Genomic DNA, 26,415 nt, shown 5'->3' with positions numbered 1-26,415 from the left:
GGACCATCCTGGCCACATGACCCAGGACCTCTCCTGAACTGCCCTGCCATTGCCAAGAGGTCCTGGCCCGCCCACTCACCCTCTATTGGACTTTATGATTTGTTTGTTGGGCTCCGGGAGTCGCCCTTTAGAGGGGGGGTTCTGTAATGGTTTTGTTCTGTGTTTTCTTGTATTCTGTGTATTTTGGACTTTTATTTTGACATCCTGTTCTGTTCTGGCTTTTATTTTGATATACATCCTGCCATGTTTCACTTCACACTTCCTGTTTGTTCTTGTATATAAGTCACATCCTGTTCACCTGCCCCTGCTGATTATTACATCGCCCCAACCTGTCTGTATATCTGCCTGTTATCTGTTTATCTGTTTATCTGTTACCTGCATCTGCCTGTGTTTGACCATTGCCTGTTTATTTGGATTTATTGCCTGTTTGCCGCCTGCCCTGATATATCGCCTGTTATTTGGATTCTGATTGTGGATTACCCTGACTGGATTTGTTTGCTGGCCCTTATTGGGATTTTACTAATAAACACCTTTAGCACATGGATTCTCCTCTTCATCGCTTTCTTTAAAGCACCCTGTTACAGGAAGTAACGCAGCTGGGCATAACGCCTATTAGTCTGTGAGAGGTACCTGTACACACTGAAAAAAAGTGGATGCAAGTGGATGCAATAAATTTATTTAAGCTACATTAAAAAAAAGATTAGTAAAATAAAGTAAAAAAATCTTTTGTTTAAGTGTAGCTTAAATAAATGTATTGCAACCACTTACCTTAAAACTTAATAAATAAATTGAGTAAATTGAATCATTTTTTTCAGTGCAGTAACATACAGCACATAGTGTATATAGACTAATATTAAAAAAGCTGTGATCATTAGTGTGGTTAGGGGTCCCTACACACCATCTTCGCATAGGTCCCAAGATTCAGTGCCCTTGAAACATTTAACATGTTTACACTTGAAAATGCACAGGTGTGACTTACACTGGTGACTTTGCGATAGATCTGAGCAGCATTCTGGCACTCAGAGTAAGGATATTCAGAAGTGGCCATCTCCAGCATACACATGCCAAAAGCGTAAACATCCACGGACTCATCGTAATGCTCTTCGTACATCTCTGGTGCCATGAACTCAGGAGTACCTGGAGTTAAACAAATAAATCAATTAGATTCAAGTTTATCAAATTAAAAATCATCTCTGGGTCTTCACTTTTTAATATTCAGTATCAGACATATAAATCAGGTCGATCTCTGTCTATCTAATTGTGCTTTCATATAGATTGCACATAGATCCAGACCACTATTTTGTTTGCTTTTGCATTTCCTTATCTGATTTTTAGGGGAGATTATTTAAAACGTGATAAAAACCTGAGCTGGGAGTACTACACACTTTAGGAGCTTAAAAAACGACTAACACCAGGTATTGGGGTTAGGGGATGAAGATGAAGTATGAATTATTAAATGTAGTTCTAAACGTAGGTTCGGGAGGAGCCTAGCCATTCAGGCCTGTCAATCATCATTATGGGCGTATATAAGGCAGCCTTCAGGCCACTGTGTCCAGCTATAAATCTCCCGGCATCCCTCCTCCTCCTCATCTCCTCCTACACTGCTCTCTTTCTTCCTCCACGCAGTTCTGTGGTAGGGGGGTTGAACTTGGGGCTTGAGCCCCGTACTCAGGTTCGCTCTCTCTGAAGGTGCAGAGCTCCCTTTAAGGACAGCAAGCCAAGTTCGTTTACCATTAATCATTAAGATCTTAATGCGCATGCGAACTAGTGAATTCAGTAAACAATTGAGAACTGTGAGGCCTAAGGATTTGTACCTGATCAAACCTAGTTTCTTTAAATGAGATCTTATCTGATCATTGTCTCACCAATCACACTCTTAGCAAAGGAGGTTCTCTTGAGCGTAGCCAGACCCAGGTCTCCAATCTTTACACTGCCTGTGGGGCCTGTGATGAAGATGTTGTCACACTTGAGGTCACGGTGGATGACGGGCGGTGTGCGTGTGTGAAGGAAATGCAGGCCTTTGAGAATCTGACGACACCAGCTCCTCAAAACTTTGGGTTTCATCACCTTAAAGCGTTTTAGATAGCTATGGAAACAACCATTACTTTATATATTTATATGTATATAGGACTCATTTAAGAATTGTGTTACTTTTAAAGATAATGTTTAAACAGTATATGCCTATGGTATTGTATATTCATTGCATGAAAAAGTCACACACATAAAATTTCCAGACACTGTAAGATATTTGTATCTGTATATCCAGATTAAATGGTTTGTGGTGGTATCTCACGTTTTTAGCGTGCCTGATGTCATGAGCTCTGTCACCAGAACAATGCATTTCTTTCCCTTTAGTGGAGACTCCCAAAAGTCATAGAAGCGCACAATGTTTGGGTGCTGAAGACCCTTTAACATCTCTGCCTCCTCTTTAAACCTTTGCCTCTCCACCTTTGACAGCTTCCGGTCCTGACAGAGAAAGAAATAAGTTTGTGAAATGTGAGGAAAAACAGATAATGATGTTACAGATGTTCATGTCTGGACTGGATTAGATTTCTCAGAAGAGTCGAATTAGCTGAACAACATTAGATGATTTACACTACGCTTTCACAAGGTTGTGTGTCATTTAAGTTTTTTTAAGTGTGTGTGTGTGTGTGTGTGTGTGTGTGTGTGTGTGTGTGTGTGTAAGAGATATACTTTCACAGTTATAGCACCCTCATCTATTATGTAGCGGTTCAGTGAGTGTATTTTGTTTTGTCATCACATGCACTAAACTCCAGTCGCCTGCACCATCGCAAACAACTGTTTCAAATTGTAACCATGACACTTTAATATTACTCAATGTCGAGTTTGCGCACAGCTGATGGCTTGGAATGGAACTGATAACAAATTTTTAGCATTAATTACAGTAAATGATTTATGTAATGTAAACCTGATTTGAAAAGGCATGCTGAGTAAAATGTACATGTGCCCACATTTCTGTATCACTTTCTCTATGGCTTAGGCTGCACAAGGCTACGTGGTTATAATTTATAACTATAAATAATTTTAAAACAAATTCAAATCTTCCCCTTTCCCCATAACAGTTTCAAATAATGTAAACATATTGTGACGAGATATCGCTTGCTCCCCACCTGTCAACGTGAATTATGAGAAACACCTGGCAATCCCAGGTGATGGGAATGAGACAATCACCCAGAGGGAGATCCAAGATGAAGAGAGAGACGTGCGGACTCTTACTGGGTACGTGGCTAACCTCTGGCTGTTTCTCAATGTCAAGGATCATCTGTCGAAGTACTGTTTCAATGTCGAGGATCCTCGGAATTGCAACCAAGAACTAAGTTCTTGGTTCTAAAAATATACCATATACAAGAAAGGATACTCTTCGCACTCTCAAATCCCCCACAATAGTATGCGCAGTGCCGAAAGCACGCCTTTTTACTGACGTAATGACGCAATGACATGCACTTGCTAGCCTGTTCCATTTACGTGTTCTCCAAATTCTAAAGAGGAGTCTCGCCTAGCCTCTGAAAAAGTCCCTGACTTGGAAAGACCAGTCCTGCCAAGCAAGTATCCTTGACATTGAGAAACAGCCACTGTTTCTTTTCTTTAGCTAGAGAGTGACTGACTTCCCCAAGAAAGTGTGACTAACCCAGCTGGTTGGCTAGACTACTCTCGCTATGCTGGGCAAGAAGGAACTGCACATCTCCCCACAGAGTCTGATTGCACCTAATTTTGCACTACTGGAATAAAATGAAGATGCCCTTTGGTATGACATTTCCCTACATTTTGTGCTGGTTCTCCTCTTTTCCCGTAGTGGAGCAATCCAACATATTGCAAAGTTCTTAAAATGATTTTGCTCCATATGACGTTTTTTGTAGTATTGTATTTAGAAATGTGTTAACACATTTTGTTTGTCTTTATATTTTACATTTATATTTATATATTTTCACTTCGCTGCACACTTGAATTATTAGTAACGTCATTTGGGATTAATATATTGATGTTTTTGATAGTGTAAAGATTTGTTTGTTGTTACGATCAGTTATTTCCATATTTAACAGTATTATTTCAAACGAATTAAATTTTAGTTTGGATTTATGGTTTACTTTAAATATTTTGTTGTATATTGTAGCTACACCACCCCCTCTCCCTTTTAGACGAGGAACGTGTTTATAGTAATAGTCTTGTGGGGTGGATTCGTTTAAACTGATATAATCGTCTGCTTTAAGCCAGGTCTCTGTTAAACAGAGTGCATCTAAGTTTTGGTCAGTAAGAAACTACCGAAGCACAAAGTTAGAGGTATGGCATTCAGCATGGAAAGAGAGTGTTCAACACTACAGACAGGCTATTAAAACCGCCAGATCTACCTATCTCAGTACGCTTATTAAAGAAAATCATAACAACCCTCGTTTCCTCTTTAGCACAGTTGCGAAACTGACTAGAAACAAAGAACAAACAGAAACCAATAGTAACAACTTCATGAACTTCTTTACTAACAAAATTATGTTTATTAGGGAAAACATAGAAACTACGCAAGCAGCCACCACTCTACCCAATAGTACATTTAATACTAGATTACCATACGAACATCTTGAGTCATTTAAACCTACTACAATAGAAGAGCTCTCTAAACTAGTAACGTCATCCAAATCATGGGCCTGTATACTAGACCCCATTCCCACAAAATTACTAAAAGAGGTATTTCATGTAGTGTCAGACACGGTACTAAATATCGTTAACTCATCTCTAGAATTAGGATACGTTCCAACATCTTTCAAACTAGCAGTTATTAGACCGCTCATTAAAAAACCAAACCTTGACCGGGAGATCTTAATAACTTTAGACCAATCTCAAATCTACCTTTTCTTTCTAAAATATTAGAAAAAGTAGTGGCAAGCCAGCTACGCACATTCATAGCGAATAATAATACATATGAAAAGTTACAATCAGGATTCAGGCCCCACCATAGCACAGAGACAGCGCTGCTTAGAGTTACAAATTACCTCCTATTAACATCCGATCGTGGTGAAATCTCAATCCTTATATTACTAGACCTTAGTGCAGCCTTTGACACAATAGATCACACAATCTTACCCCGTCCCTCCACACTTTTTTAAGGATGTATGGAAAACGATTGGCTCTCATGTTGAGGAAATAATAAATAGTAGCCTGTCTTTCGGAGTTGTGCCTGCTTTTTGTAAAAAAGCTGTGATTGAGCCACTGATTAAGAAAGCTGGACTTGACTCAACAAATGTTTCAAATTATCGTCCTATTTCAAAGCTTCCTTTTTTATCAAAAATTTTGGAAAAATTTGTATTTTTGCAGTTACAGTCTTTTCTGGATTTACATGGCATCCTAGATATTTTTCAGTCAGGTTTTGATATTCTCAATGTCAAGGATATTAAGAAAGCTGGACTTGACTCAACAAATGTTTCAAATTATCGTCCTATTTCAAAGCTAGAATATCACTTTATACGAGGGTTGTTATGATTTTCTTTAATAAGCGTACTGAGATAGGTAGATCTGGCGGTTTTAATAGCCTGTCTGTAGTGTTGAACACTCTCTTTCCATGCTGAACGCCATACCTCTAACTTTGTGCTTCGGTAGTTTCTTACTGACCAAAACTTAGATGCACTCTGTTTAACAGAGACCTGGCTTAAAGCAGACGATTATATCAGTTTAAACGAATCCACCCCACAAGACTATTACTATAAACACGTTCCTCGTCTAAAAGGGAGAGGGGGTGGTGTAGCTACAATATACAACAAAATATTTAAAGTAAACCATAAATCCGAACTAAAATTTAATTCGTTTGAAATAATACTGTTAAATATGGAAATAACTGATCGTAACAACAAACAAATCTTTACACTATCAAAAACATCAATATATTAATCCCAAATGACGTTACTAATAATTCAAGTGTGCAGCGAAGTGAAAATATATAAATATAAATGTAAAATATAAAGACAAACAAAATGTGTTAACACATTTCTAAATACAATACTACAAAAAACTTCATATGGAGCAAAATCATTTTAAGAACTTTGCAATATGTTGGATTGCTCCACTACGGGAAAAGAGGAGAACAAACACAAAATGTAGGGAAATGTCATACCAAAGGGCATCTTCATTTTATTCCAGTAGTGCAAAATTAGGTGCAATCAGACTCTGTGGGGAGATGTAGTTCCTTCTTGCCCAGCGTAGCGAGAGTAGTCAAAAAGTGTCTAAAGGTGGTAGATCCTTTTCCTACTTAGCCCCTAAGCTCTGGAATGATTTACCAAATAATGTTCGAGTATCAGACACAGTCGATCAATTTAAATCTAAACTTAAGACATTCTTCTTTAACAAAGCATTCACATAAAATGTCCAGTAAATGTACATTTCCCGCAGTAGTTAGTTTGTCTAGAACAAAGCACTCACATACCTCATATGGGTAATATACTATTGCCGCAATAGTTAGCCTGTCTGGAACCGAGCCGACTTGAACCACTATAATGTTTGACACTTGCATTGCATGCGAACGGCCCCTACGCTAATAGAATTCTGTTTTTCTCTCCCTGTCTCGTCCTCAACCACGAGGACCATGAGACAAACAGACCCAGTTCCGGTTGCTGTGAAGATCATTGCATCACTGATCCACTGGCTGTCCTTCAACGTGATGACCAGCCGATGCCCGACCAACGACCACCGGCTAAACCAGTTTAATTCGCTTACCCGCCTCCTATCCCTACCGTTTTTATATATATATAAATATATATTAATTCCTCCCAAGGGTTTTTGTCCTTCTAGGACTTTTTCCCATTGGGTTTTTTTTCCTAGAGGGTTTTTAATCCCAGGGAGAGTCAGCCAACTTTGGCTTAACTTAGCACTTTACTGTATACGTTACATTATTAATATGCTCGCTTGTACGGTTTAACCGCTATCTCTACTTCTTATATTATCTATTGATTTTCTGTGTTCTCCTCTACATCTTCTCATGTAAAGCTGCTTTGCAACAATTAACACTTGTGAAAAGCGCTATATAAATAAAATTGACTTGAATTGAATTAAAGTATATCATAGCACTGAGTCTGCACTTTTAAAGGTTTTTAATGACCTGTTTTTAATGACAGATTCTGGTGATTCAGCCATTTTAGTGATTTTAGATCTCACTGCTGCTTTTGACACAGTTGACCACAAAATTCTTTTATCACATTTGGAAAACTGTGTGGGAGTCAGGGGGACTGCCTAAAGTGGTTTCAGTCTTATCTTTCAGGGAGATGCTTTTTTGTTAAAATGGGGGACTATACGTCATCAACTGCACCTTTAAATTGTGGGGTTCCCCAGGGATCAATTCTTGGTCCTATTCTCTTTTCATTTTACCTTCTTCCACTTGGAATGATTTTTAAAAAGCATGGCATCTCCTATCATTTGTATGCTGATGATTGTCAAATTTACATGCCAATCAGAAAGCATGAAGGCAGCCCCCGACACCCATTCTTGAATGTTTAAATGATGTCAAAGCATGGTTGGCCCAATTTTTTTTTAAACTAAATGAGAGTAAAACAGAGATTATGCAGATTGGCCCCACTGATAGATTTGGGCTCCCTAAATGATTTTGTTCATCCTATTGTAACTAACCTTGGGGTAAAAATAGAATGATTTTAAACTAAACAAACAAATAAATGCAGTAGTGAAATCTGGTTTTTATCATCTTCGACTTTTAGCCAAAGTTAAACCGTTTTTGTCTTTTAACAATGTTGAACAAGTTACTCATGCCTTTATTTCTTCTGGTTTAGACTAATTTAATGCAATTTATACTGGCATAAATCAAAACGCACTTTCACCCTTACAGTTTCAAAATTCTGCAGCACGTCTTTTAACAGGAACTAAAAAGCGCACCCATATAACTCCAATCCTTGCCTCATTGCACTGGCTTCCTGTTCATTTTAGAATTGATTTTAAGATTTTATTGTTTGTTTTTAAAGCTGTACATGGACTTGCCCCAACCTATATCTCGGACCTCGTTCAAATTTATACGCCAGCGCGGACACTGAGGTCAGAGGGCCAGCTACAGCTTGCAGTCCCTAAGACAAGACTTAAAACTCGGGGTGACAGGGCTTTTTCTGTCATAGGACCTAAACTATGGAATGCTCTGCCCCTCCATGTCCGAACAGCTCCTTCAGTTGAGTGTTTTAAGTCTAATCTAAAGACTCACTTTTATTCCTTATCTTTTAACTGCGCTTGAGTCGTATGGTCCTTTTTGTGGTATTTATTATTTTTATCTTCTGTACTTTATATTTATAAATTGTTTCGTATGTTCTGAGTCTTTTGTGCAGCACTTTGGAAACTTTGTGTTTATAAAATGTGCTATAGAAATAAAGTCGATTTGGATTTGAAGATGATGAGGCTGCCTTTTAATTAATTGTGAGGCATAGCAGTTTGCCTGAAGGTGGTAGCCAGTGTGCGATTTGTGTAGTGCGGAGGTGGGGCCCTCTTGGTTAGCCTTGCAGGCAAACCCGGGTTGCCCAGACTCAGATTTAACTTGTACGTCTGGCAAAGTTTTAATTTCAGACCCTGTTGGATCTCGCAACTTCCGGACCAACCTGGGCAGCCCTTCTGCCATGGCCCTATCGACTTGTGGGGCCTGTTTTGTATGGCATGTATGTAGTGTATATTTGTACATAGTTCATTGATCACACATGGTGATGGGCTTAGATGATGCAATCTCATTGGGTGTCTTAAAGAGCTACCCCATAGTATGTATTGTACAGTTGCAGGATCCAAGTTTTGTCAAATACCCGCATTGCTTTTTCATCCAGAAATGCATTCAGCCTAACAAAGATGCATTGTTTATCCAAAAAGCAATTTTGAATCTTTAAAAGTGTCAGAAGGGGATTCAGCCTCACTAAACCCTGTAAACAATGCATCAACATTCACAACAGCACTCATGATTCTGAAATGTAAGATTATTTTATTTACCATAAAATGACCAAAAATTATGACTGAAAGTAATAAAATTTTGACTAAATAAATCAAAATAAGTAATAAAATTAGCTCTTTGAAATCTGAAAATGCCAGAAATTAAATCAGCATCCTCTAAAACCTCTAAAACCACTCACATATTGTAGAAATTGGCCATTCAGTGCAAAATATGTGGTTAAAATAGACGATTATGCTAATATTGCAAGTTATGCAAATTGCTCAACATATGCTAATTTGCATACGGTAGTTTCTGTATGCTGGGCACCAATCCTTCACATTTCTGCAATAAAATGTCTCGGTTACGTATGTAACCACGGTTCCCTGATGGAGGGAACAAGATGTTGTGTCGATGACAACAGTATGGGGTGTGCTCTTGAGATCTGGTCTGACTTGTGTGAAAAACGTCAATGAAATTGCAATGAAACTGAGCGAATGGTATTTCAATACCGGTCTCCGCCCATTCTTTTGCTTGTGTCTGAGGAGCTCGATGAGGCTGAGCGGAATGAGAAGTGTTGTGGCAGGGAGGACACTGTTGTAAACCTTTTTAGCGAAGACCAGGAGACTTGGATTTCCTTGAGCAGTAGTCTTTATTGCAGAAAGCGATCTTCAAATCAGAGCATAGAGCTCTGGGCGCTGCAGTCACCAAGTCTGACTTACAGTAGCCCTACGTTGCATTTATACACATTTTAAGGGGCAGTCCCCTAAATGGAATACAAAGCACTGAACTTTAAACAAAGCATGTAAATTCAGTCAAGGAATCAGCCCGATACCAGGAATTGCTTCAGTCCTGATCTCATCAGCATAACAGTGTCATTCAAATGCATAGGTGCTAATCCAATCATTCTAACAGTATCACCCATACCTTCAAATGCATAGAGACAAAGGCACAGTTGCGCCTTGAGCTTAGCAATCACCTTTAACTTGGTACCCTTCCCAATGATCAGGAAGAGCATAAAGACAAGATGTCTTAATGTCTTAGCAACCTGGGCTGCCTGACTTGATTGTAGAATGTCATAATCTTTACCTCAAGATGTAAAACACAATGTACATCACTTTTTCAGTTTATATGCTATTACATTGGAACCTAGATATAACATTTTTATAAATGTGTAATCCTACAACACGTTCCCTTTTGTGTTGTTCACTCAACGTTGTGTCAATGTTGTCGACAGTATGGGGGGCCTAAGTGCAGCTTTCGACACAATTTCACATGGTATTCTTTTAAACCGTTTAACTGACATTGGTATCACTGGTGTTCCTTATGCTTGGTTTTTATCATACCTTTCTGATCGCACACAGTTCGTACAACTGAAAAAATGTAACTCCCAACCTTCCCCTGTTAGCTGTGGTGTTCCCCAAGGCTCTGTCCTAGGACCCCTATTGTTCCTAATTTACCTTCTCCCACTCGGCAATATCTTTTCAAAATTCTGTATTAAATTCCACTGTTACGCTGATGATACGCAGCTTTATATATCCACCAACCCTGACTCCATCCTTCCCCCTCCCTGTCTTACCATCTGCCTTCATGAAATAAATGTCTGGTTTTCTGCAAATTTCCTTAAACTTAATGGCAGTAAGACTGAAGTGCTTCTCATTGGCACTAATTCTACTCTCTCCAAGTCAAGCAGTTTTTCTTTACCTATTGACGGTTCCTCTATTTCTCCTTCTCACCAGATTAGGAACTTGGGGGTTATCTTTGACAGCACCCTTTCATTTGAAGCCCATATTAATAATATAACCAGGTCTTGTTATTTCCATCTCCGCAATATCACTCGTCTCCGGCCATTTCTCACTACACATAGCTCTTCTATTCTTGTTCATTCGCTTGTAACCTCTCGTATTGATTACTGTAATTCTTTATTATTTGGTTTACCACACAAATCTCTTCGTAAACTTCAGTTGATTCAGAATTCTGCAGCTCGCATCATAACCCGGACCTCACTTACTCAACATATTACCCCATCACTCCAACAATTACACTGGCTTCCAATCAAATTCCAAATTGCATTTAAAATTCTCCTCCTCACATACAAATCTCTTCATAGCCTCGCTCCACCTTACCTTTCCGACCTTTTACAGCCCCACACCCCCTCCTGAACTCTTCGCTCCTCTTCATTGGGTCTCCTTCATACTCCTCCTGCTCGCCTAACCACCATGGGCCATAGGGCCTTTAGCCGTGTTTCTCCTCGTCTTTGGAATTCTCTCCCAGCTAACATCCGTATATCAGATTCATTAGACCAATTCAAAGTCAAACTTAAAACTCATTTATTTAGACTTGCTTATCTTTCTTGATTACTTTGTACACTCAAGTCTAGTTTTTTTTTAATTGATTTTTTTTTGTTGTTACTTCTGATATTATTGTTACTGTTGCTTCTTGTTGTACGGTGACCTTGAGTGGTTTGAAAGGCGCCTAAATAAAATGCATTATTATTATTATTATTATTATTACTATGTGAAACACAACTCTGTTTCATGTCTTGACCTCAAAAAGCAATCATAGGCAAGTACAACGTGCCGTACTGTAGCTAAAAGACATCAAAACCTTCCAGAAAGTAAAAGGGGGTCCTCATCCGAGGAGGAGGAACAAACCCCTCACCAGTAACACCAGCGGGGCTTTTTAAAGCACCCAGATATAGGAAGTTTGGCCAGAAGGGTGGCCACCTCCGCCCGAAGCACCGCAATGTTCTAGCCTCTGACTGAGGTGAACAGAACGCCGCAAAACTTGGAGGGGGGGCATCTGGCAAATTTTATTGCATAGCTGAGACGGATTGTGCATACCAACCAACGCAACGGGCTGGGTAGCAATAGCCACACTGCCAGATACCGTGCAAGAGGTACGAGGGGAACAATCTGGTTCATAGTGCCAGGGGGTTTGTAGCTGTATGGTGGAGCGTGGGAGGAAGGCATGCGTTCCCTACCATTGTTCATCTTACCCAAGAAAAAATTTTGTTGGAGGAGACAAGATGTGTTTAATCGCCTCCGTCTGCTTCTTTACCGTAGAGAACTGAAGAGCCTTTACCGTGTCACCAAACAGCCCTGCTTGCGAGATGGGGGCATCGAGAAAGCAAACGTTCTCGGACTCCTTTATCTGCGCAAGGTTATGCCAGAGATCACTCGTCAAAGAAACATGATACACATATCCAAATAAAGTCTGAAATGTCTACTTTTAAACAAACTAATTATAATCAAAAACAAATATTGCCCGTTTATATAATTTGCATTGAACTAAAGAGAGTACAGTTTTTCCTGGCTGAGCTCATTATCTCTAATGTGGTCACGCCCACAGGCGGTACCCGCTGTTCACATGGTAATGAACAGATGAACAGTTCAAACTATGACACACAAAGGGTAAAGATTGATCAGATTTAAAGACTTTACTTTTGTTTGGATGATAAAAATTATACACACACGTGAGGAAGATCTTCAGTTATGTCTGGACAATGAGGAACAGCAAAGATACAGTCATTGTTAACTTTAACCTACATAAGAAGAACAATGGAGGAGGATAATATTCCTAAGTAAGTAGTTTATCCTTATTTATATTTGTTATCATGTAATATGCTTCTGGCTTGTGCTGTTCAGCCTACATAAGCGACCTCAGCAGACTGCACGCTTCGAATTGAAAAACTTTTGCATAGTTTACAAACAAGAACGTGTTTACTCACATAAGTAATGGCGATTAACTGTTTCACCAAGTATTTAGTGTAAATGCAGATGTCGGATAGGAGTCGCTGTTAAATGATGACGTAAGCGGTCGTAAAAATACAGGATAAAGTCAACTAATCAGATTTCATTATCAAGATCTGCAGTGTATATCCAGAGTATGTGACCATACATTACAGTTTTTTTCGATTGCTAAACGACAGTGGGCACAACTGGAGTCACATGTGCAAAACTCTAACTACAGTCTGCACAGCAGCAGTTCATGTGGACCAAACTCTAGTTCATTTTTCATTGGTTAAACACAGTTTTCAAAACTCTACACACTTATCTCATGACTTAAACCACAACCTGCACAACACTGTGGATTTACAACAATTTGTTCAAATGCTAACACACTGCTGTCAAAACTGTGAACCACACATTCAAAACAGAATTGATTTCACACTTGTGCCTTTCAAACACTGCTAACTGCAATTTCATATAAATATAAATTCCAATGTCATATATATATATTTCATATACATATAATATTACTTTATATATGATAGGTAGAGCTTAGAAAGACTAATTTTGGAAATGGAACAAAGGAAGATAGGTTTGTGGAGGGAGAAGGGTGGCATGTAGTGGCCTGATGCTAGAGAGAGGCAGTATTAGCTCCTTAATTATTTGTTTGAATTACAGTATGTACTTTTAGTTTCTACATTTTTTCCCTCATTACTATAATTCCATAAATTACTCCAGACTATTGAAGGAAACTGCAAATTTTCATTTACCATAAAGAATTGTCCTGGTCTAAAAATTTCAATAAATCATGTGACAAATCAATATATAAATACATTATTCTTTGAAGAAAATATTACTTTGACAGGCATCAGAGAGATGGCTGGCGCAGTCACGTCCCCGTCTCCCCTTTACTCCCTTGCTCGTCCGGATTTCAATAAAGCACGATGGGTATAGATTTGTGGTGTTAAGCCCACTAGTCGGGGGCGGGACTTCAGTCCTTAAAAGGGTGTCACTGCACCCATTTCCAAAACATTCGCCGTCCCGTGCATTTTTCTCATTCTCCCTAAACCAAACTGTGCAGAGTCTTTCACTAGGATGACGTTGTATCTTCAATACGTATATGTACATGTGTGTGTATGTATGTGTATATGTGTGTATGTGTATATATGTATATGTGTATATATATGTGTATGTGTGTGTATGTGTATGTATATATATGTGTATATATGTATATATAGATATGTGTGGATATATATGGATATATGTTTGTGTATATGTACAGGTGTATACATATGAATGGCCCCTACGCTAATTGGGTTTTGTTTTTCTTTCTTTATGTCTCGTCCTCCTCTCTGAGGACAATGAGACAAACAGACCCAGTTCCGGTAAATGTGAAAGTCGGCACACCTCTGACCCACCGGCAGACCTTCAACGTGATGCCCAGCTGATGCATGACCAACGACCACCGGCAGAACCCGCTTAACCTCCGCCGAATCTCCTTAATCGTTTCAATATAAATATATCTCCCAAGGGTTTTTCCCTCCTATGACTTTTTTTTACTTCCCCGGCTGAGCCTGGGGTTTTTTTTCTCCTAGGGGGTTTTTCAACCCGGGGAGGCAGCCCTCTTGGGCTTAACTTAGCACCCTCTTCTTTACGTTACATTAGCAATACGCACGCTTATAATGTTGATTCATAGCCGCATCAAATTTAGCTGCTTGTGCTATCGTGTATTATGTTGTGCTATCTGTCGTTTTTCTGTGCTTTCCACTGCTTCTATTAATGTAAAGCTGCTTTGAAACAATAACCCAATGTTAAAAGCGCTATATAAAAAAAATTGAATTGAATTGAAATTGAATTTGTATGAAGTCACTGAAATTGTTCAAACTGTAGAGATAAAAAGTTAGTATTTTCTTTATTGGTGTTTGATGTTAGTGTTTTTACTCTCAGTGTGTTCTGAGTGACATTGTGTGTTATCTCATTGAGGGTTGTTTATAGTGTTTGGCTGCACTGAGCTGTTTTGAGCCATGTTTTAAGAGTTGTGCTCAGGTGACTTTTGGTATTGCAGGTTGTAGTTAGAGTTTTGCACATGTAGCTCCAGTTGTGCTCACTGTCGTTTAGCAATCGAAAAAAAAGCCTGTAAGAACGATTATTGCTTAATTGTGGTATAAATATAACAGCCAAATTACAATCCATCAACTCTTCTCTGAACCCTATAGATTCTTTCTGTGTAATTCTTAAGGGTGTAATGGTTTAAATTACTCACGGTTCAGTGCGTGTCACGGTTTAGGGTCACATTTTCGGTATGTTTCGGTGTGTGTGTGTGTGTGTGTGTGTGTGTGTGTGTACCTGGTAATTATCAAGTTGTGGGGACCAATTGTCCACATAAAGATAGGTGCACCAGTGTTTTTGTGACCTTGTAGGGACATTTTGATGTCCCCATGAGGAAACATGCTTATAAATCAAACAGAATGATGTTTATTGAAAACGTGAAGTAGCAGAAAGTTTTCTGTGATGGTTGGGGTTAGGAAATGGGGTAGGTAAGGAGAATAGAATATACAGTTTGTGTGGTATAAAATGCTTTACGTCTATGGAATGTCCTCACAAAACATGAAAACCAGAATGTTTGTGGGTGTGGGTGTGTGTGTTTGTGGGGACAAAAAGCTAATGCCAAATTCAAATGAAAAATTCAATTATTTATTTGGTTACAAACACCTAACACTTTGGTCACAACAGGTCTTTACAAAAATAAAAGCTCAATCAGGTTAACCTCTGCCAAAATCAACATTTTCACTTAAGAGCACTTGCATTATTATACTACATGTGCCAACATTAGGGGCCAGTCATACCAAAAGCCCTTTAAACGCTTGCAAACGCAAGGCGCGACGCATTGCCTTTTTTAAAAAAAGAGCAGGCCGACGCCGCTTTTCTTATTGCTAAGCAACCACCGAGTCAGCTGTCTTGTCAATCAAATATTGACGCGTGAGCGCTCTTTTGCTGTTAACTGTCATATTAGCAGAAACTTTAAAAAGAGGGTGCTTGCTCTGACCTTGTTTGAGGATGAGAGGTGCACAAACACGCAGGAGAGAGTGAGCGAGTGGAGTCCGGTTCTTCAAAGCAACTGTAAACTTCACTCACCACAACATAAGGCCCGCCTCTCCTCTCATTCGATTGGACAATGGAAAGACGCGAACGCAAACGCACCCTGCCCATAGAATATCATTCAAGAAAGGCGCCTGCAACTGCCATAAACGCTTTTGGTGTGACTGGCCCCTTACTGTGCACTTCAAAATAACATAAAAGAGCTTACAACACTTACTTTTTATATTCTATGCCACTATCTTCAAGTTTTTTCGCAAGAAGATCAGTTTGTTAACATTCAACATGTCCTTGAGCAAGACACCTAACCCGAGCTGCTCCCGACGAGCTGAATGGTGCCTTGTATGGCTGACACCACTGTCGGTGTATGAATGTGTGATTGAATGTGTGAATGTAAGGCAATATGTAAAGCCCTTTGAATGGCCATTGGTCTATAAAAGCCCTATATAAATGCAGTCCATTTACAATTTACCATCTTGAGCATCGCTGCTGCAGTAGACTTAAAGCAGGGGTGGGCATCAAGGGCCACAGTCCTGCAGAGTTTAGCTTCAACCTTAATTGAACACACTTGAATATCATTTCCAAACAGTCCTGCAGACTTCAATTAGATTTTTCAGCTGTGTTTGATTAGGGTTGAAGCTAAACTCTGCAGGGCTGTGGCCCTCAGGACCAGGAGTTGCCCACCCCTGACTTAAAGGGATAGTTCACTTTAAAATGAAAATTCTGGTCATCATTTACTCATCCTCATGTTGTTTTAAACCTGTATGAATTTATTTTTTCTGATGAACACAAAAGAAGATTTTGAGAAATTATGGTAAATACAGCAGTAAGTGACCATTGACTTCCATAGTAGGAATAAAAAAATATGATGGAATTTAATGGGTACCGTCAACTGTGCTTACCATCATTTATCACAATACTTACAAAATATTTTTTTCCTACTATGGAAGTCAATGGTCACTTACTGCTGTGTGTTACTAGGGGTGTCACGATTCTCAAAATCCTCGATTCGATTACATCTTCCATTCCAAGGTTTTTTACTTTTTTTGAAAGAAAAAAAATGCTATGCCATTATTATTTATTATTATTATTATAGTTTCACATTATCATGCACATTGCGTGATTTTCCTCGATTGGGGGTTTGTGGGCTTCACTTTACGCAAGAAAGCTTGTAGAGAGAGAATTCCTTCTTGCACGCACATGGACTTAATGTGCGTGTCTTGGACTCCTAGCATCTGAAATAAATCCAGCGCGTCATAAGCAGCTGTGCTTCTCTTTGTCTCACGTGTCTTCTGTCTGAAGTCTAAACATAAACTTGTAAAAACTTATTTCTGGGTTTTTTTGGTTTGTTAGCTGTACACCTTGTCACACAGCAGCTTTTATGCATTATTCTGTTTTTAAGTTTTACCTGTAAATAAGTTTTTATAATCTGTCGACCCCAAAAAACGAGCGTTTAAAGACACAAAAGTGGAAACAGGCAACTTTTCATCGTACTCCTATTAGTAGAACTGCGTCCACTAGGGGGAAACGTAGTCGGCGATACACTTTTTTCTCAGGCTGGGTTTTACGGCTCGACAGTTTATAAAAACGTATTTCTGGGTTTTTTTGGCTTGCAGCAGCTTTTAGGCATTATTCTGTTTTTGTTATAAGCCAGAAATGACAAGCAGGCGGCCTCTCGCAATACAAAGTCAATGGAGACAGTTGGATTGTTCCCCTCCGGTGGGCGTGGTTTTCAAATTTGCATAACTGCGCTCTGTCTCTATTGCTGCGCTAAACGGTACCCAACACACACACCAACACGTGAGGAGGAACTGTGAGGTTGGCAACGGATTTGCTTACTATGAGTTGATTGGACAGGTACTCTCACATAAACACACCCACAGCTTATTTAGAACCCCACATAGCACCAAACTATATGCGTGGTAGAATCAAACACAGTGCACCACGGTGCACGTGCGTGCCGAACCATGGGAGGATAACGGGACGATTTGATTCTTTACCAAGAACCATTACACCCCTAGTAATTCTATAGCTTGGATGTTTTCTGTCAAGTATGTTAATAACTAAAACTGGACCCCCAGTTGTACCAGTTTTTTCTTAATAGACAATTAAATGGGGGAAAAAAACCTTTACACATTAAAGCAAGCATGGATGTCATGTTAGAGATTGGGGCTCTTCTGAATTTCGGGCACTATTATATAAATGACCTATAAAGCCTGGTAAGATCTACTTCTCTATTTGACATTTAAGCCATTTGACAGACACCAATATAGTATCTAAAGTGATAAAAAAATTTTTATCTGTATGTGTGTTTCCTGAGAATCAAACCCACGACCTAAGCACTGCAAACACAGTTGAGCTAAAGGAACAGTCTAGAGCAGTGATTCCCAACCGGGGGTACGCGTACCCCAGGGGGTACGTGAAGAGTTTCCAGGGGGTGCGCGAAAAGATTTAGATTTTGTTTTGATCTCATTTACTTTTAATAAAAATGTATTTCGTTTGTCCAGTCACTCACCTAAGATTGATTTTTGTGCGGAAAGCATTGTAAAAAGGACTTCTTTAAATGTAATTTTAATCCTATCATTAATATTATTGGCCGTCGTGAGTAAATGCGCTGCATGCTCCAGAACGCAATGAACCTGAATAGTTTCTAAAGACACAAAGTTTATTAACTATAAATAATGTTCAAATAGGCCTAATGATATTCATTCCTGCTGCCTGCCATTGCATTTTCTGATGATGCAAAAAAAAAAAAAAAACATTTGCATTGTTTTTGGCTAACATATTTTGTCCCGTATGATGTATTTTGTATTTAAAGTGAATGTCTTAACACATTTTGTTTCTCTTTATATTTGAACAGAATAATTTACCTTATATGCACACTTTTATTATCAGTAACTTAAATTGAGATTTTACTAAATTTAGGGCATTTACTAAAAAGGAGGTGAGAGCTCAATTCCAAACAAGCGCCGAGTGGAATATACTACAAAGGCGCAAATAAAATACACAGGCACAATAATGACATAAGCACATTTCCATAATGACCATTGCAATCTATTAAGAGCAAAGCAAATTAGTACAGGTTAGCATATAAGAGACCTCAGCAGGACATCGCAATGAAAATTCGTACTGTTGAGTGTGAAATTCCAGCTATGTAAACTAAGAAGAACCGGAGGATGAAAGATGAAAGGTAAAAGAAGTTGTAAAACACCTGATTTGACTTCTCCTTGAGGCTGTTTACACTTGGTTGGCATTAACATGTGTTTTCGTCGATCGGATCACAGGTGGACGACGTTAATGCCAGGTGTAAACGGTGTTCAAAACGTTTTGAGCTCGTCCACTTTCGGCCACTTTCAACCACATCCAGAGGTGGTCGAAACCACTTTCGATCGGATCGCTTTGGAGTTGCGGAACGCACATGTGGTTGAATGCGTTCGAACAGCCACACGCGACCGCCTTCTCTCCGCCCATTTATCTAATCTGAGGTATTAAACACAAGTTTGACATCTTTTTTGACTTCTGGCGTAAACATTCGGTGAACAGCGCTATTTTTAGCCTTTCATTGATAAAACTAAGCGGCTGATCTCCGTAGTTTCGTTTTGAAAGCGTCTGAAAGTTGCGCGATCCTATTTCATCAATTGCGCTGAAAATTCCAAGAAAGCTCTTACATACTCATGTACAAAACACTGTGCAGCATGTTTACTTGCTAAACAAGCAGTGCACTCCGACATTATATTAGTTTGCGTCCATATAAACTCATAATTACTCCCGCTCGGGTTTGAATGACAGCAGAGAGACTCGCCCACCGTCTCACAGACCACCCCCTCATAGTATTCAGCACAGAAGCGGTCGAAAGTGGACAAAAGAGACGTATTTAAATACCAGGTGTAAACGTCATGTGTCTCTCTCGTCCACTTGTGATCCGATCGATGAAAACACATCTTAATACCAAGTGTAAACAGCCCCCTTGTGACTTCTCCTCCTCTTTTCTCCAGCAACTTCGACATGGTCAATGGGTCATGAGATATGGAAAATAGTTATTTTTGCAAATAACTACCCAACTGTTTGTCAGAAGATCTTTGTGTCTACGGATTCCTTGGCTCCTGCCGAATCTGTCAATATGTATTATGTCGGGTTTGACCATACCGCCTTTAGGTAATTTTGAAATTTGTCATAAATTGTTATATCTTTTGAACTATTGGACATATCCACGCAAAAATTAATAGGGAGCTTCGGCATGATGTCCTGAAGGTACCTGGGAAATCACTGTACAGTGCCACCTAGGGGTTATGAACTATAACAGTTCTTATAGAACTGCTTATAACTTCTAAATACTTTGTCTATTATTTTTTTTTGGTGAAACTGGATTCACTGGTTTATGCCAATTGCAACGATGCCTCATTTGTCATTCTCCGTCATTCTGTTTATGTGTTATTGTAAGGCATATGGTAAATGATTTTTTCGCTACTCCTTTTACAAATTTTGTTTATTTTATGCCAGTTTCTGCTTGTATAATGTTTGGAGCAATCCGCACAGACGTGACTGAACAGATTTTTCCGCTGCCTGTCAAATTTTTGAGAAATACCTCTGTAAAGCGGACCGTGCTTGTGCAGTTGTATTTTGTTTTGTGATTCTCATACTATACATTGTATTTCAGTTATTTGTGCTCTCGGTTGTCATTTCTGCACTTTTGGTAATTGCTGGATATCAATGTTTATAGCTCTAAAGCTCTATTCTATAGCTTGGACACACCAACTCAGTGGTTTAATTGTTTACTCAGTTGCGCATGCGGTAAGTGCCATGCTTTGGGAACCTGAAGTCATGGGTTCAAATCCCATGTGCAGTGGTATTTTGCCTTAACTTTTTTCTCACTTAAGTTTTGTGATTTTCAAACTATACATTGTATTTCAGTTATTTTTGCTCTCTGTTGTCATATCTGCACTTTTGGTAATTGCTGGATATAAATGTTTATAGCTCTAAAGCTCTATTCTATAGCTTGGACACACCAACTCAGTGGTTTAATTGTTTTCTCAGTGGTGCATGCAGTAAGTACCATGCTTTGGGAACCTGAAGTCATGGGTTCGAATCCTAGCTCTTACTTTCACTTATAGAGATTTCCTTTTGTGTTCACTTTAACACGTTCTTCTCGACCTGTCTGGTTTTTCACACGTGTTATATTTTTGCCATCTTTACTGTTGTCGCTACGCACTGCAGTGGTTCTGCTCTGCATTTGCTTTGCTTCGGCTTCGAGCTCTGTATTGTGCGCTTTGCGCATTTGCTGCGTCGTATGGTGTTTGCTGTGCTTTGGGTGCTCATTGCGCTGAAGGTGCTTGGCCCCGCAATTGCTGCTTGCAGCTTTATTTGACTGTGCAATCAGTTGTTGCAGCTCTAGAACAGTTAGTATCTGCTAGGCAGAGTTTTTGTCAAGCTTAGTGCGCTGTTGATGCAGCAGAAATTCAAGTAATCCATCAGTCGGTTAGGCAGAATGCCAGATACACATTAACAAATTTGATCCAGGATGCAGTAATGAACAGCATGAAGTATGTGTTCACAACAACAACCCTATCACCCTATAAAAGCAGATATCTAAAATAACCATTTAACTCTTGCATAACATAAACACGCTATAAAAGATAAGCTTGCACATAAACACACAGGCTAAGAGATTATCCAAATACACACAGCAAAATCACCGGTGTTAAATGTACACTGCTGGTGTATATATGGGTGTCACCAGACCTGGTGGTACCCATATATACACCAACAGTGTACATTTGAAGGTCCTGTTTTTCCTGATCCTATTTTTAAAACTTTAGTTAGTATGTAATGCTGATGAAACATTGGGAGTTCCAACCAATCCAACCGGAACTCACAAATCATGTTCATAGATAATGTATTGAAATAAAGTTTTATAACTGTTGACTTGATGAACACAGTAAAAGCAATGTGTGCTAGACGTTGCTACTTCAACATTCTACGTACTTCTGTATACAAACCACTACTACTCATGTGCGTGTTTTTGAAGCCAGCTTCTGCACCTGACGCACAGCACGAGGACTCAACTTCTATGATTGACCCTTGAAAAACCTCTGTATGCCCCTGGACACTGTACTATGATTCAGTTTCAGGTTGATCTGATCTTCCTATAGCCTATTGATCTGATCTTCTAATAGGCTATTTAAAAAAATGCTCCAAAAGCATTTATTTCACACAAGTTAGTGCTGAAGTAACTTAACAGTAATCATTTGACTTGACCATGACACTATTGTTTAACTGTTAAATTCATTAAAATTTGTTTAAACAGATACATACATAACTATAAAAGCAATAACAGAACTTTAGGCATTGATTATTTGGTTAAACGATATACCTGTCGTTCTGTCTATACGTTCAAATTCATTAGCCATGATACAGCAAATATTGCCATCGCCAGCCACAGCAGACAAAACAACATGTGAGCACATATGGATACACACCTGAAGTTCACACCAGGCCACCTCCACCCACGTGTCTGTGTCCAGGCCCTTGTAGACCGTCTTGAAGGAACCACGACCAATCTCAATGTCAAACTTGAGAAAGCGTCCACCTGGAGAGGTAGCGACAGCCTTGATCTCAGCCTCCTCCTCATTCTCCTCACTGGCTGTTTTGATGGTGGTCTTAATGCCACCCACCAAGTCAGTTTTTGGGTTGATTTTCTCTTTTTCCTCATCTGCGCTGGTGCTGTCTGGGTCTTTTTGACCTTTTTGGCTCTCAGTGCTTGATCCTTCTTGTAAGCTGGATCGGACCCCCAAACTCCGGTCCACTATGGTCCTTAGGTCAATGCTAAGCATTTTATTGCGCTCATCACATTCCAGAGTGCAGTCCTCCAACTGATGCTCATCGTTATCTGTAAACCAAAGGCTCCTGCGGATGAACCTGTTCCGGATACCCGGCAGGGGTTTGGATGGGTATGAGCTTGGGTCACTGCCAGCGCGAATCAGGGCCAAACTCTCCAATTTATTTACATTTCCTTCACTGATAGTCTCATAGATATTCACCTGAAGTTCACACTGTGAGTTGGGCATCGATGAGGGGTAGGACTCATTTTTAGGCTCCATAGCATTGGGTTTAAATTATCACACGTATATCTGTGCTGTTTCGGACTGACCTACAGGCATCAGTCACAGTATATCTAATCTCCTCTCACCTGCAGCAAAACAAGATATTCTCAAATGAATGCCATTATGCAATAAAACATCTTGGTTTTGTCACAGTGAACCAAGAGGTCAACAAACTGTCAAGAAGTAACTTGTTATAACATAAATTTGTTTAGTTAAAAGTTATATTGTGTCTGATATAGACACAGTGTAACCAACAGTCTAAACATTTTTAATTCCTTCAATTTCTAACTACATGCCATAAAAAGCAAGCATTTTTACTGTGGTGTCTTTACACCATGTAAATTGGTAAAAATCTTATAAAATATTCAAACAGCTCCATATTACATTTGCAGTAGGCTATACATGGATACAGATATAATGTGATCACAAACTGAAGTTGTTTTTATCCAAAGGTTAACTATTAAAAAATTGTATATGCAAAGTTTTATTCTCACTGCCATATGACTGTAAGAAATTAAATCTGAAATTAGGGCCCTCTATCCCACCACACTATGCAAGTCGCTTTAAGAATGTGACTTTTGAAACATGCTCTCCCTACTCAGGCACGTGCACAGATAGGGCTCAACCTATGTGCAGAACACATGCCCTTTTTGTCCTTACACTCCGAAGTGCCCTTTTTTGGAGATGTTTTATTTAATTTTTTTTATATATAAATTAATGCTATTGGTAACATTTACGTCTGTCTGTCTGTTTTACAAGTATATTTATCAAATGAAATGTATTTAAAAAAACTAATCTTTTTGGATCCCCTCAAACTGTCAGTTAAACCTCTTAACTCCGCCCCCCGAGTGCAGCGAGCTGAAGTTCCACAGCAGTCAGAGCAGCTGAACATCTTGCAACGGTAAATAAATATCTTGTTGTTTGAGTACAATGCTGTCTCATTAAGAAAGTAACACTAGTTTGTCTATAACGGCGCATGTTTTATAAATTTGAGCAGAGCCGAATTATCCATTGACGGGATTGGGCTAGTGGGCAATCAGGCACCAAGGGCTCCAAACTGCGACCAAATGGAATTTTTGACAAAGCGCGAGCAGTTTTTGTAACAAGTGTTCACCCGTGACAACAATACGGAATACAGGGTCGGGTTTTTACTGCTTTTTTGCATGACGCGTCTCAATCGTTTAACTACGAAGCCCAGAGAAACTCAACACATCTCACTCAGAGAAGTTGCGAGAAGACGCGCCCGCACGCCTTTAAATTTAAACATTGCAGAGATGAGAGATAGAGAGAACTTCTCTAGCCTACATTAACACCAAAACCATTACAGATGGGAAAGGTCTTAGACATCAGATGCCCAGTTAAGGAAAACTGGATATAAGACGAGAAACGTGTAAAGGATACAAGTATGTACAGTATTATATTGCCCTGCCACTCATTACAATATGCTATCTGGATATAACTTATTCAAGTCAAGGGAGTTGTATGATTATTTGGTTCATAACTTTTTATCAACTGCATAGAGTTAAATCTATTTAGTATTTAGTATATTTTTCAGTTATGCAGTTATTTGCACCTTCTAAAGACCAAGGTTCATGGTCCTCAGCACAGTTTTTGCCAGGTAGGCAGATACATGTTGGATATGCTAATGGTATGGCTAGTATAATCTCATATTTTGATATTTAATCTCCTATTTTCCCCTCTTCTCAATGACATACATAAACATGTTACCAAATTATAAAAATATTAGCTTATAAAACCAAACAGAATAGCTTTCTTTTCTTCAAACATATTTTTATTAAACTTTATGTATGTAAGCAGAGGAAAAAATTAAAATTAATATATTCTACAATTAAATAAGAGCGAGTACACGAGCGGTTTACAAACACATAATACAGACAACCAATCAGGAGGTAAATTGTTAAAGCCAACTTAGGCTACAAGGCCAGCAATCCTTTGTTTGCACTGTATAATGCCAAGATATCATAAAATGTAATTTTTCATTTATTAATAGTGATTTTTTTTTCAATCATTAATAGGGAATAAATATAAAGCTTTTAAGACCATTATTATGTGATAGATATTTGGAGGTGGTGCCCTTTTTCAGTTTCAGCACATGCCCCTCAAAAGGTCTGTGCACGGCCTGTCCCTACTATTAGGCCTATAAGCAAAGGCAATGGCCGTAAAGAATATTTCATGTTTGTCATATATTTTCATGTTGATGTCATTCTACTTTTGATGACAGTGAAAAGGCTTACCTTAAGGTAAATGTTTTCTTAACTTTAATTTTAAATGTTTATATTACAATGAATGCACATTGAAATAAGCTTTTTCTATTGTGACACAATTAACATCATATTAAAATCGTCATTAATATGCACTTCGCGCACCAGACCGCAGATAAAATTTTCTACATTAACATCATCAATTGAATGTTCATTGTCATGTGTCAAATTTTGGTTGTTGATATATTTTGTCAATCATCCAAATATAGGCCAACATTCTTTGCATGTAAAATTTTATGCGTTTTTGCATTCACCGTTTTTAAAAAGCCTACTATTACAATCGTTTAAAATTCCACTCCTAAAACATCATACAACATATTCACATAATGAGTTAAATATCACACATATAAAATGTTAACCAAAGCGATATAAAAACACAAAACATATATATTTCTAAACAACGCTGGTTATTTTTGGTTGTGCTGTCGTCATTGCGTAAAGTCAAAACTGTAAAATTATCGTTTCATGTTTTTTTCTCACGGCTGTAAATGACAAGACTGAATAAACGCGTTTAATGGTGATGATGACCACCTGCAGGTGCGAGACGATCTCGAATAACATTTACCTCAAACATCCTCCATCATATCCAACAAGCTTAAACCAATGCACAAGAAACTCACATGTCGCAGTGCTGCTACGGTTGATAATGCAGTGTCAATCTCAAGTGTCGTATTTATTTTAATGAAGGAAGAGGACTCGGGGAGAGCAGCAGTATTTAACCCGACAGAAACACGACAGCGAGCGGTGAAGTGTGAGGAACAGACCACCCTGTTCTCCAGCAGCACACAACATAATCAATCACGCGCTCATACGCGGCGTTCACTTTAAAACGCGCATGTGAGCGCAATTGCACTCTCCTTAAAAAAAAAAAAAAAAACATCCGCAACAATCAGGCTTTAAATGGACGATGTCGTCGCGCATGCATCTTAGCTCGGCATGCCTGGAAATGTCTCTTTAGCAAAATGATTGCTGAATGCTGCTCCACGCCCATACTGAACAGTGAGATCAGCTCTAATGAAATGGAACATTCCCCTGCTTCCCTCTTTACAGGAATAAATATGGAGTTTCTCACCCTTTACATTATAAGACATCATTATCAGGCTACCCCTTTAAAGGGAAAGTTTACCATTATGTCATCATTTATGTTCCAGAGATAACATGATATGTAGGATGTCTGCAAGGATCTGGAAAACATCTGCTGTTTAAAAAAAGCACTTTTACATGCATTCTAGTTATCTTATCATAAACATTTTCTAAATGTCTATATGACTTCTGAAAGAAAACATCTCGGAGACATAATGCAG

The 26,415-nt window shown here is 38.9% G+C and overlaps 1 protein-coding gene across 7 annotated transcripts in view; it reads right to left on the bottom strand.

Annotated features, from left to right (window-relative positions):
- The window catches only part of LOC129415025 (serine/threonine-protein kinase WNK2), a 120,201-nt gene extending 94,042 nt beyond the window's left edge, over positions 1-26,159 (bottom strand). For all 7 annotated transcript variants that reach the window (XM_055169191.2, XM_055169190.2, XM_055169193.2 and 4 more), the window contains exons 1-5: positions 25,732-26,159; positions 22,206-22,915; positions 2,294-2,466; positions 1,866-2,086; positions 980-1,137 (exon numbers count right to left, since the gene is read on the bottom strand). In XM_055169191.2, coding sequence (XP_055025166.2) covers positions 980-1,137; positions 1,866-2,086; positions 2,294-2,466; positions 22,206-22,826 — 1,173 coding nt within the window. In that variant the 5' untranslated portion in view covers positions 22,827-22,915; positions 25,732-26,159. The remainder of the gene's footprint in view (positions 1-979; positions 1,138-1,865; positions 2,087-2,293; positions 2,467-22,205; positions 22,916-25,731) is intronic.
- Between the last annotated feature and the right edge of the window lie 256 nt (positions 26,160-26,415).

This window comes from Misgurnus anguillicaudatus, chromosome 5 (genome assembly GCF_027580225.2).
Source record: "Misgurnus anguillicaudatus chromosome 5, ASM2758022v2, whole genome shotgun sequence".
In the NCBI taxonomy this organism is placed as follows: Eukaryota; Metazoa; Chordata; class Actinopteri; order Cypriniformes; family Cobitidae; genus Misgurnus; species Misgurnus anguillicaudatus.
This window is presented reverse-complemented; position numbering and strand designations above follow the sequence as displayed.